This window comes from Carcharodon carcharias, chromosome 18, assembly GCF_017639515.1.
Source record: "Carcharodon carcharias isolate sCarCar2 chromosome 18, sCarCar2.pri, whole genome shotgun sequence".
Taxonomy (NCBI): domain Eukaryota; kingdom Metazoa; phylum Chordata; class Chondrichthyes; order Lamniformes; family Lamnidae; genus Carcharodon; species Carcharodon carcharias.
Window position 1 is genome coordinate 93,858,515 of NC_054484.1, and position 13,775 is coordinate 93,872,289.

The 13,775-nt window shown below is 37.8% G+C and overlaps 1 protein-coding gene across 3 annotated transcripts in view; it reads right to left on the reverse strand.

The window, feature by feature from the left end:
* Window positions 1-3,359: 3,359 nt before the first annotated feature.
* rubcnl (rubicon like autophagy enhancer) overlaps window positions 3,360-13,775 on the reverse strand; it is a 63,878-nt gene continuing 53,462 nt past the window's right edge. For all 3 annotated transcript variants that reach the window (XM_041212010.1, XM_041212009.1, XM_041212007.1), the window contains 3 exons: window positions 13,086-13,239; window positions 10,060-10,150; window positions 3,360-7,497 (listed from right to left, as the gene is read on the reverse strand). In XM_041212010.1, coding sequence (XP_041067944.1) covers window positions 7,385-7,497; window positions 10,060-10,150; window positions 13,086-13,239 — 358 coding nt within the window. In that variant the 3' untranslated portion in view covers window positions 3,360-7,384. The remainder of the gene's footprint in view (window positions 7,498-10,059; window positions 10,151-13,085; window positions 13,240-13,775) is intronic.

The window sequence follows — 13,775 nt, forward strand, 5'->3', positions numbered from 1 at the left end:
CACATTTTTGAGATGCCTTACTCTTCCAGAGTAATTTGTGGTAGGCTAGTCATTTTTCCCAGCAGCCTCAGAAAGCTGGGCAATAAATAAAAATCTGTGGAAGAAAATAGGGGCCTTTGAAATGTGGATGATTTTGTTTTACTGAATACAGAGATTACAATGTAATTTGTAAATCAAAGAAAGTCTTTTCCCAAGCTATCTTCCATGTTCCAATTTGTTCTCCCCTCACATTCCCTGTGTTTCTTTCATATTGTCTGGTTTCCTCTAACATTCCCTATTTTTCTCTCATGACCTTTATGTTTCAACACCTCACTGCTGCCAACTTTTGCCTTGTCCGAGCTTGGCCCGAATATTTTGTTGCCAATCAATTAATTGCTTCTATGTGCCTGATCCAGCATTAATCAGTTACTAGATTTAACATTAATCAATTTCTCCTGGAAGTTGAGTTAGAGGAAATTTAACGATTGATCATGAATTTTTTTCTTATTCATTTATAGTATGTGCAGATGGCTGGCTAGGCCAGCATTTATTGCCCATCCCTAATAGCCCTTGAGAAGGTGGCGGTGAGCTGCCTTCTTGAACTTCTTGCAGTCCTTGTGGTGTAGGAGCACCCACAGTGCTATTAAGGAGAGAGTTCTAAATTTCTGTGCACTCCTAATATTCTATTGCAACTTAGTTTGCAACAATGGTCTCAATATCATCTGCAAATAACATTCACACACCAGCATATTTCAAGAGGAAAAGGAAATATTAAATGTTAAAATTTTTAACAACAGGATGAAGCATTACTCAACATAAAGCACACATATATAGTATGGAAATAGGTTTAATCATTTAGGTTAACTTTTAAACCGAATTGGCTTGCAAAATTGAATGAGTCCCAATTGTCAGTCCATTCTGCATCTGGCCAAAATTAACTTCAGTCACAAATGTTTTTGTAAAATATGTTGCAGGAACTAGGAAATTGACAGATGGTGAAAGTTTATGTAATGCAAACAGGAAACTTATACAAGTTAAACAGGAGACTGACAAGTATGTAAACTCTATTTTTGAAACATACAGAACTAATTCCATCATCTTTCAGAAACTCAGCAGATTTTAATACATCCTTTTAATAATTATGACTTAATTCTGTCTTTGGAGAAAGTCATTTGCGATATTGTTCATGATTTGTATTTAGCACAGTACGTACAGAAATAGAATAGAAGCTATAAAGTTTTTGGAAATGTTGCATTCTCTTTAATTTGTGCATTAAACACACCATGGAAATTGAAGTTCTACTGGTAAAAGATGACGATGGCAGGTTCTTTCCAGGCAAAGATCATAGGCAGGTTTGAATCGGTGGTGGTTGGGGACTGAAGAGACCAATTCTTGATCTGCAGCTTGAATAGTTAGGGCAAGGAACTCCTGATTAGGAGGGGCTCTGATGTAAGCAGACTGCTTCTGTTAGGCTGCTAAAGAAAGGTGCAGATATTTGTTGCAAACTTATAGGCGGTTCTCCTGGTTGATGTGCACCAGCTGCCTCCTCCTCCTACACCCGTTAGTTAAGTGTCTGCCAGAGAGAACTGACTTTTCAGCTGGTCTTTGAAGCATTTGCGAAGTGCACCTCAGTTACCAGAGCATAGTTCACCATAAAACAGAGCTTTTGGCATTCTGGAATCCTCCACATGTCCTGCCTAGAGCAATTGGCATTGTAAGAGAATGCATTCAACGCTGGCCAGATTGGCTCTGCTGAGGACTTCATTATTTGCGATGCAATCCTACCAATAGATGTTTGTAATGAAAAGAGAGCATAGATACATGCCTTCCAGCAGTTGCATTTGTTTTCTTTAGAAAGTCCATGATTCTGACCCATACCAGGAGGTTATGACGACAACTGCATTGTATACCTGAATTTTAGTGTTTGTGGTGAGTGGTTGCCAGACAGAGATACTTAATCCACATGTGTAAGTCAATATTGCATCAATAGATGCCCTTTAGTTCTATAAATAACTAGTTATTTTGAAAAAAAAGACATAAGCCTACTTAGAATCTATTGCACTAGTATAGACCCCCAGAGGGGGCATCACAGTGTTATATAGTCAGGAGGTAGTGGTTCTGGGAGTCCTCAATATTGATTCTGGACCCCATGAAGTCTGCTAGCATCAGGTCTAACACAGGCAAGGAAACTTGCTAATTGTCACTTATCAGTGGAGGGAGGCAGTGAGTCAGAATAAGCACAGAGGGTAGCAATGGCACAGAATGCAGTCTGGGCGGAGGACTTTAATTTCCATCACCAAGACTGGCTCAGTAGCATCAGTACTTGAGAAACTGGCCAAGTCCTGAAGGACATTTCTGCCAGACTACCATCTACCTTCTTCAGATGCATCTGTCCATAGTAGTATTGGTAAGAGTGACCACCAAACAGTCCTTAAGACACAGCATCCTCTTCACATAGAGGACACACTTCATTGTCACAAAATGTTTGTGCAGCATACAGCTGATGACAATACATATGTACATATACAACATTAAAAAAGCATGATGTCAGGTTGTTGCTGGACTAGTCTTGGGGACAGCTTCCCCAATTTTGGTATGGTTCTGATGAAAGTTTATTGACCTGAAATATTAACTCATTTCTCTCTACAAAAAGGCATCCAATCTGAATATTTTCAACATTTGTTTTTATTTCAGACTTCTAGCATCAACAGTATTTTGCATCTCAACTATACCTATTTTGAGTGTTTTTAGGATTATGCTACTGTAGGATACTTTAATCTTGTTGAAAGTGTGATCGTACGTCATATACTGCACAAAATTGTTTGGTCAAACTGATCTTCCAGCATTGGATAGCTGACTGGACCAGAAAGCAAGATGATAGCAGTTCTAGAATTAAATATAACCATCCTTCCCATTAAAATATTTTTAAATTTAAGTTTTAATTAAGCCACTTGAGTAAAGGATAACAATTGCTCACTGTAGATCTGTGCAGATGACATTATTCATGAAATTAGGTAGTTCAGCCTGACAGTTTAGGATTTTAATCATGGTTGAAGCAAAATGTATACCAAACACAGCTTATGCAATAGACGATCTTTCTAAATGCAAGTGTGTTTCTGCTCAGAACTCAATCCTAATAGTAGCCGAGGAGAATAATTTAAGGCTAATTGCAAGAGGATTGGTTTGGGTGCATGCAAACTTGGCAACTTCTTGGTGATAACATTATCACAAAGTGAGTGACTGAATGCGATTTCTTTCTACTAATGGGTTCATGTCATATAACCATCGACATTCCTCCCTCTCCCGACAAATGATCAGAGTGGTTTGTAGCAATTGGTTACCCTGATGAACAGATAAAGCTTTTGATACAAACACGTTGACAAAGCCTCATTTTATTGTACCGCTCATACACAGGGGAAAAAACACATTTGTTCAATGAATTTGAAAATACAAGTGCAAGAAGATTATACTCAAAAATAGTTGTGCCCAAAATCACGTCACTTTCTTCAAGCACATAAATACCAGGGCCTCAATGTAGAATAAAAAAGGAGCTTGTTCACAATATACAATAAACTGCGATTTTAAAAATTGCATTTTATTTTGTTCCAAAGATAGCTTAGAGTAATATTAATCTTGGGAACATTCATTGTAAAATATTCTTTCCTCCTCCACCCCCCCTCCCTCCACCGAACTAAAAATGTTAATACATCTTATTACGTGATGCAAATCTCCATAAATATTTCCTCTTCCTGACGATAGGGATTCAAATTGGCACACAGTTCTACAGATTACTGCCGGGGCCAAAGTATAATGTGCAACTCTGGGCAGCAATTCAACCACATTGGGAAGGGCTTAGCACAGTTATGACCAATCTATCCTCACTTTATATCCAGAGTCATTTTTTAAAAAATAGGTCACTAGGTAATGACTTGGAATCTCGAGTCCAGGCCCATTTTTAGTGATCTTTTCATTGTTCTTCTGAAGCAGCAGCAAGCTTATTCTGAAACATTGGTTTGTTTGGCTGAGTATTGTACTATGTGCCTTTAAACATTCTCCCAACTCCCATGCAAGGCATCCAAGGATCGTTTAATAAAGTAGTTCTATGCATTATTGTAAGCTTCCAGCAGGAAAAGTTTTCCCCTTCCCTCTTCACCCCTCCCCCCTCACAATGTTTCACACTTCCTCCCAAGATGGTTGCAATGGCTCAGCACTACCACATGCACATTTATCCCTGTATCATCATGGAAACTAACCCAACCAAAACATTTGCTCTGAATATTAAGTTTGTCAACAAACCCAAAAGTAGGAACTTGATCATGTTTTGTTTTTCAGTTTGAGAATGGGAGAATATGGATTGGTGTCTTCAATTCCAAGTGTTATTTATCACTACTACTCCTCCAGTTGCTCTCCCAACAAAAGAAATGGCACATAAAACAAAGACAGAAAATAAGACATCTTTATGGCATCAAGCAAAATAGATGGCACAGTGCTGTCAATGTAGTGCAGCCAGCACCATAGTCAAATATCACTCAATGGAGGGTAAAGTTGCAGTATTTTTCTTTTCAGAGTATTTCACACTGCTGCCACATTTAGGTCTCCTACCTTGGTTTTGCAAGATTCTATACTTGTTCTTCAATCCACAGACAATTGCTGTTCTAGCAAGTTTTCCTAACTCTTGAATGCTGGTCCCAGTACAGGATTGCCATTTGCAAAGAAAAAAAGTTTATTACGGGCTTCCATTTTGCACTGTAAACAGCATTCAGGACTGAAAGATTCCAATCTTTACTCACTAGAACAGCCAAGAACAGACCAGATCACATCCAAAATGACCTTTTGTGGCAAGAATACCCACGTGGAAGGTGCTTGCACATAGCTCAAGTGAAGAGGAAATACTTCCTGCCCTGATAAAAAGACATTTTAAAGGGCTGCTGTATGCAAGGAAATTGTTTTACAAGTCTTCATTTTGATAACATGATATATTGGCTGAAATGATAGTTGGATTCATACCAATTATGGAGGCCACCTGAAGAATTCATTTCACACCAAGAAAATAAGGCAGATATAAAACTGGCCACTAGCTTTACTGGTGGTAAAATCTATCTTTTGCATCTGCTTTGGCCCTTCCCCCAGTTATTCATTTGGGAAATAGTCTCACACAGATACCATATGTGCTGGTGTCAAATTGTCTACTATTTGGATTTGACTATGGGGAAGAAGTTTCAAAAATGGTTATGGAGAAGATCAGTTTCCAAAAATGGTCATTGAGTTCTGTAAATTAAAAATTGTTGCAAAATTAGGTAATGCTTCAAAAGAAGTCATGCACATCAAAATGTGACCCACGTCTAAGGGAAATGTATACAGAACTCAAATGTAATGAAACGCAGTCCAATCATTGCATTCATCTTATTGGACAAAACTAATTTGCAAATGGAGGGAAAGAGTACAGAGATAAAGTAATCACAGCATAATTCATATTTTTCCTTAACTGCACTATGTGGTACTGAGGCCATCATATTGAACTCTGGTAAAGATGAGACCAGAGTCAGTCAACAGCAGATAGAAGTATGGGGGTGACAATGGCAAATATTTTTGCATGAAGCACTGATCTACCAAACCATTGTCTAAAAAAAACCTTGAAATCATGCTGTGGAAATATTAGTTTACAAATATTTAATATGCTCAAATAAAATTCCTCTATTCTGCCTTTTTAAAATGGGGAACCAACCCATTTTAAACAACTCAATGTCCCCATTAAAATGGTGGGATAAAGCAATTTCATAAATATTTGCAGTTAAAATTCACAAAACAGAATTTCAAGGTTACTTTGTTTAAAAGCACAAACAGTCCTATTTCAGAGTGACAAAGTTTTTTTTTGCATTGAAATTTCCCCAAAGTAACATTCTCTTTCAAAAAGAATCCCCACCTTCCAATAGAAATGGTTGGTAAATTTTTTTGGTAAGGCTATTGCCCTTTAACTTCAAGAAATACAGACCCAATGCTTCAGTCAAGCCCAAGGTATTGTTAACAGCATTAGTTCTGATTTTAATGTGTCTGCAAAAGAATTTTTTTTTTAAAGAAGTGGACAATAAGAACATATGGTCTTACAAAATGCAGTTATGCTGCATTTTACATTTACACATGGTTTTCATATTGTTTCCTTAAAATACATTTCAATATCTTTAAAAGTTTGAGTTTACATTTTTCCACATAAACAAGAATCCTATACACATTTACAGGTCCAAGGTTTGAAACTACAGTTCTTTCAGTTTTTCTATAGCCTAAACAGGAAATCAGCATATCCAATCCAAATTGAATGCAAACTTGACTAGTGTAAACTTTCAAAAGGATAGTGTGCCTTTTGGAGCACATGATCAGTTTCAAGGCGAGGGGAGGGATGAAAGTACATTTCAACTTTCATATTTCCATAAATATTTAGAAAATAAATTAAGATTTGAGAAAAAGAACACCTTATATTTCAAACATATCTCAATTACACAAGTTGAAGCAACAGTTGAGCAACGGAGAGACTCTATACAAACCCTTTTAAATTTCAGTGCAGAAGAATGCAAGTGCTCTAATGACACCAATGGTGTTAACTGGTGCCAAAAGGAACTTTTGGCTCTTAACCCTGACATTCCCCCCAGTATGGAGGTCCATAAGAACAAGATTAATACAGTAGGAGAACCAGCCATGTTAGCAACATTTTAAGCATCGAATAATTAAGGACACCTGAGTAGTGATAACTGGCTGATATTTTACGTTTTGAATTTAGATAAATTTTTTTTGTTGGGAAGGACAATGGTGGCTTTTTACCTTTCCAGTGCTTTTCTTTGGGCAATTTTTATCTTTTTCTCCCCCACTGAAAAAATTACCTGCTTGGAAAAGGAGAGCAGAATACCTAAACTGGAATTTAAATAAATACTTCTGCTTCACAACAATGTTTGAAATGCTCTCCTAACATTGTAACATCCAATTTTTTTTTCTTTTAAATGAAGGTTCTAAAGCTTCTACACAAAGTAAAAAAAATAAAACCTTATCTTAAGCGCTAACTTTACAAAAAAATTAGAAGGGTAAATTCCTTAGACTTCTGGAAATATCTTTATGGTTCATGTTAATTTAATCTAATTTTCATTTTCAGTTGATAACAAAATAAGCTTCCCCTAGTACTGAAAAACTAAATACTTGTAATATAGGGTATGGTTACCATGATGTCACTATGTGAAGCTAAAGTACCTAAGAAATTTTGCATTTATTCATAGACATTTCGAAAAAACAAACTAGTGACGTGCCAGACGTCATTACTTTGTTTGACTTTAAAAATGGAAACTGGCATCACATTTGTGCTTTTTAAAACTGAAATCTGCTCATCCCAAGTGGATTTCCACCTCGACATCTGGCATGTTGCTTAATCTGTTGACTGCTGGAAAGCCAAGAGTAGTTCCTTCCGTGCCCGAATCCGTGCACACTTTGGACACTGTTCAGTTTTGAAGCACTCTTTATGAAAGCACGCTTTGCATACTTGTGTTCGGAATGAAAAAAAGTTAGTTCATCTGTCAGTTAAAAAAGCATAAATATTTCCAAGCAGATCTGAACAATTTTAATATCCATTATTAAAATGGAGGGGATTGGGGAAGGGAAAGTGGAATTACTTTGCTCAGACTACTATAATGTGCATACAAGAACACCTTGCATTTCTGTAGCATCTTTAAATATAAATAAAGCATTTGCTTTAGGAGGAGCCTTGCAACAGAAAAAAAGTGAATCAAAAGCCAGAAAGGAAACTTTTTTTTTTCTTTCATGGGATGTGGGTGTCCCTGGCAAGGCCAGCACTTTTGCCCATCCCCAATTGCCCTTAAACAAGTGGCTTGATGGGCTATTTAGAGGGTAGTTAAGAGTCAAGCACATTGCTGTGGGTCTGGAGTCACATGTAGGTCAGACCTGGCAAAGATGTCAAATTTCCTTCCCTAAAAGGGAAAGCAGTTAATGATTTAGATGGGTTATGACAAATCAATGATGTTTACTGAGGCTAGCTTTATATTCCAGAGTTAATTAATTCAATTTAAATTCAACCAGCTGTCATGGTGAGAGCTGAACCCATGTTCCCACAGTATTGGCCTGGGTCTCAGCATTATTAGTCAAGTGACATTACCACTACACCATCTCCCCAGTAGATGACCAAAAGCTTAAATAAAACAAAGGTTAGTTAAGTATAGGCTTGAGGTGGAGAGTTGGAAAAGTTTTAGGAGATACACCATGAATAGTTAAAGAAATCGAAGGCTGGTATTTAACCAGTTAAAAAAGTTAATGGAAAAAAGGAGTGGGGGGGCGGTGGTGGGGGAGAGATAATGGACAAATATAGTTAATGGGAAAAAAAATCTGCTTTGAAGAGTCAGAAAACCAAAGACTATAGCACCATTGAAAAATCCTCAAAAGTTGAGGACTTTCAGGGTCAGGATAAACTGCAGGGTGCATGAACAGCTGGTTTTTGCAATCATTTGTGCCTTACATCAATATGGAAGCACATGGATACATTCCCAATTTAAAATACATCAGAGAAAGTCATAATGAAATGGTGCAGTGCTCTGGTCAGACCACACCTTAAATACTGATTGAGACTTCAAGCATTGGAGGCAGTACAAATGAGGCTTAGTATTAGTGAGTTATTATTTGAAAAGACAGGAAAAGATAGCCTTAGATAAGATTAAACCCTGGGGAAAAGATTAATCCACTGGGGAGGAGGACAAGGGATCAGAAGTGAACTATTAAAACTAGGTTCTTTACGTAAAGAACAATCAACATGCAATGCTCTTCAGAGCAGAAATCCCTGGGATCATTCATGATACATTAGATGCTGCAATGACTGAAGAGGGGTTCAGGGTGGGGGTAGTGAGAGAAGGGGAAGGAAGAGAAATTTTAGAGATGCTTTAGTTGGATAAATTAAGTGGACTGAATATACACACACACAAATATCTCATCATTTGTGGAAATTATCTGGTATTGGTAGGACAACTTGGCTGCATAAATAAATCCCTTTCATATTGATGGCTCTAAGGACTGACAGGTTGAAAAATAATCATTGTTTCCTGAAAAAAATGTTGAGAGAATATTATGTACATTATAGGTGCTTCATTTTACTGAAAATATACTTATGCATGGTATGAAAACAGAAAACTGAAATGTCATGCATGATGGCTTTATCAATGCAAAAATATTTTTACAAAGTTTTGAGTAGCAAGACAGCACCTTTGCTGTGGCAAAACATCTCACCTGAGCACACATTTTCAGGACATTTGCGCTGGTAACTTTATACAACATTAATCATGTTGAGTGCTTGTGTTTATGAATCATCAAAAATGAAAAAAAACAATGAGTTTATGAAGAAGGAAACAAAAACTCAGCTATCTTGATCAGCACAGCATTTCTGCATTGCAAGCTTTTGAAGGAAGCAATGCCAGGAATTAGAAAATAAAAAGATCCCAAAACAGTGTAATGTCTATCATTCTCCTTCACTTTAGTGGCATGGAAAGCATGTTGTCCCTTCATCTCTGGGCATTAGATTGAATTCTTTCCTCCCTAGATTACTGGTTTCATCTCAGCCAGTTGACGAAGTGTTTTTAAATATATAAAAGCAGTTAGAAAATAAAATCCAGTGGTGCAAAGCAGAAGCTTGAAAACAATGGAAATACACAGGTCAGAAAACTAACAAGTTTCCCTTTTTTGGTATATGTTTCCGATCTGTGTCCTTGATCAAAATTAATACTGTACACTCAGTATTGACTTGTCTTCTCTTCACAAATGCAAACTAATGTGTTTGCAGAATTGGTCTCCCCCACCCCACCCCCACTCTCTCAAAAAAGGGTTCTATGCTTGGGCAGTGTCAATCCAGAACAAGATATATTAGAATTTAATTGCTTAGTACAAGGAATGGAACCATGGAATGTGTTATAACAAAGAATGAGAGGGCTTGAGGAGGTTGGGATTAAATGTACATGGCTGATGAAAGTTTACTCAAGATGTAGGCACTGCATACAGAAGGGTTCTTAGGTGTCCAGAAAAACAACCACTTGAAATAGTACTCACCACAACATCGTTTGCATTGGTCAGTCTGAAAGGGGAAGAGAATATCTCTACTCTTGCAAAATTCACAGATGAAACCCTTGGCCAGACACAACTGTAGGAAAAGGGAAACATTTAAAACAAACAGCAACTTCACCTCAGCAATATTCAATCCAATCCATCTACATATTAACCTGAACCACTGAATGATAGGCAGACTGCAATGGAATCTAAACCTTAAACACTACAATGTTACTGCTGAACATCAGCAGCATAACAGTTAAGAACTGGTACTCGTCAACATTTCCTCATTACTATCCACTCAAAGACTGAACTTTTGTCCCTTGATTAAGGCAAGGATTAGAGTGATGTGGATGAAGGAAGAGAAGGGGAATAAATATGTTTATGAAAAATTCAGTACTGTTCAAGAACTGAACACTAACGCACTGGTCATAATCTTCCAATCCTTACAGGGCTGGTGCCAGAGAACTGGAGAATTGCAAATGTTATAACATTTGTTTAAAGGTTGCAAGGTCAAGCCCAACAACTACAATCCAGTCAGTTTAATCTGTGGGAAAAACTTTTAGAAATGATAAATGCAGGATAACATTAACATAGTCACTTGGACAAATGTGGATTCATTAAGGAAAACCAGCAAAAAATTGTTAAAGGGCAAATGGCTTGCTTGAGTTTTTTTGATGAGGTAGAAAGGATTGATGAGGGTAATGGGGTTGTTGTGGACTTAAGGCATTTGATAAGTTCACATAACAGACTTATCAACAAAGTCAGAGCCTCACAAAAAGAACAGTAGCAGCATGAATTTGCAATTGGCCAACACAACTGTAGGAAAAGGGAAACATTTAACAGGAAACAGAAGTGGAGAGTGGTTGTTTGTCTAGATTGGAGGGTGGTATATAGTGGGGTTCCCCAGGGTTTTTTTTGGATTTATTAAATATCAATAAACAAGATTCATGTGCAGGGCACAGCTTCAAAATTTCCAGATGACAAAACTTTGAAATATCGTGACCTGTGGGGATAATCTTCCCCTAACAGGGACATAGGTTGGAGGAATGAGTGGTAGTGATTCATTTTGGTAGGAAGAATGAGAAGAGGCAAAATAAATAAAAATGGTACAATGCTAAAGGGGGTGCAGGAGCAGAGGGACCTGGGGGTATATGTGCATAAATCATTGAAGGTGTTAGTGCAGGTTGAGAAAGCAGTTAAGCATGTAGGATTCTGGGCTTTATTAATAGGAGCGTGGAGTACAAAAGCAAAGATGTTATAATAAAACTGTATAAAAAAAAACTCTGGTTTGGCCTCAACTGGAGTATTGCATCCAGTTCTTGGCACCACACTTAGGAAATATGAAGGCATTAGAGGGGGGTGCAGAAAATATTTACAAGAATGGTTCCAGGAATGAGGGGCCTCAGTTACGTGGATAGGTTGGAGAAGAGGAGGTTTACAGATTATTGGATAGAGGTATTCAAAATACAAAATAAGGGGTTTAGACAGAGTAGATAAAGAGAAGCTTCCCAGTTATGGAAGGATTGAGGACCCATTTAAAAAGGGGATGGGCAAAAGAACCAAAAGTGACATAAAAAAAATTTTAAAAAAAAAATAGCGACTGGTTAAGATTTGGAATGCATTGCCTGAAGTGTGGTGAAGGCAAATTCAGTCAAGGCCTTCAAAAAGAAAAAAAGAATTGGATCATTACCTGAAAAAAAAAAAATTGCAGGGTGGTGGGGAAAAGTAAGTAGAACCAGGCAAGTTGCTCTTGCAGAAAGCCAGCACAGAAACAACAAGCAAATGGCCTTCTCCTGTGCTGTAATTATTTGATAATTCTATGTATGGACAAAATGACCCATGTCTTTCTTATCTGTATCCCACTCCACAAAAGGATGAAAAGTTGCTCTTTTCATTTAAATGGAAAATAATAATGGACTAAGCCACATTCTGTATCACATCTAAAACACTAATTTTAGATTATTTAAAAAGTTTGAGGTTGCTAATGGGAACCTCGAGTTACCATTTTAGACACCAAAATCAAGTAGTGCATAATCTTCAATGAGCTAAAATGACTATGAAGCATTTAGACCTCTTCTACAATTTGTGACGCACATTTTCCTAGACAAAGTTAAGTTCACTTTGAAGAGAACAATTTACAAACATATGAACAAGGAGTAGGCCATTCAACCCCTCAAGCCTGCTCTGTCATTCAATAAGATCATGGCTGACCTGATAGTAACCTCGAATCTGCACCCCTCCTCCCCCTGATAACCTGCCACCCCCACCTACCACCCCCTTGCTTACAAAGGACCTATCCACCTCTGCCTTTAAAATATTCAAAGACTCTGCTTCCACTGCCTTTTCAGGAAGAGTTCCAAAGACTCATGACCCTCAAAAAAAATATTGCCTCACCTCCATGTTAAGTGGGTGACCCCTTATTTTTAAGTAGTGATCCCTAGTTCTAGATTCTCCTACAAAGGAAGCAACCTTTTCACATCCACCCTGTCAAGAACTCTCAGGACCTTATATATGTTTCAATCAAGTCGCCCCTTGCTCTTCTAAACTCCAGCAGATACAAGCATAGCCTGTCCATCCTTTCCTCAAAATAACCTGCTCATAACACCTTTCACAATTGCAGGACATCCTAAGACAGTTCACAACCAATGAATTATTTTTGAAGTGCAGTCACCGTTTAAAAGGCAACCAGAGCAACCAATCTCTGCATGCAAGGTCAGCAAAGAGAAATGACTAGATAATCTGTTTATAGTTATGTTGGTTGAAAGAGGAATGTCAAGGAGAATTTTCCCGCTGCTCAGATACTGCCAAATGATGCCATTTGAGACATCCCTTACCTGGAAAGCAATACCTCCCAGTTGTGCTGCACAGTTTCAGTACAAGCAACAATAGCTTAAAATTGTGTTCAGGTCTCTAGAGTTGACTTTGAACTCATGATCAAGAGGCAGGAGTGGTGACACCAAGCCAAGGGGTTGACAGTCAGACTAAAAATCTCAGCCTTTCAGAAAATGGATTTCATCTGTTTTTACCTCACAACTTTCCACGTGTGCAAGGACATTCTTCAGGATATCTTTCAGGCCTGGAACCAGCAGGCCTCGTTTCACCATCATCAGATCATTGAGTGAGTAAAGGTGCAGCTCCTCAGTCAGATGGGAACATATCTGCCAGAACTCAACCATTGCTCTGTCAAATTTAAAAAGACGCAGACCAATATTAGAAATGGATGTAGCATCTTAGAATAAGCAACATAAGTCATTCTGACATGGAAGAGGCCTAGTGCATCTGGAGAATAAACCATTACAGTGCTGCCTGCTCAACACTACAAATTTGGAGACTTTTGAATAGCAATGGATTTCTAGCAAAACTTTTTGCAAATATCCTGCTCGACTTTGCATTACTAGCATTCTAGATTTACTGCACTTTAAAAACCATTACTTCTTGAACAGCTCAGCTCTGACTTTAGCTTTTAGTGTCATAATGTGAAAGGAAGGAAGAAATGAAAGATAACAGGATTAGGCATTCAGTCCCTCTGTGCAACAGATCAACCATGATTGCACAATCTACCCACCTTGGATCTGAAACCCTTACCCAAAACTCTATCAATCTCTTCAAATTTTGAATTGATCTAGCCTTAAGAGCCTTTTAAAGGGGGCGGGGATAAAGGAGAGAAAGAGAGGAGGTGGACAAACGTGCAAAACAAAAAAAGGAGCAAAGAAAGG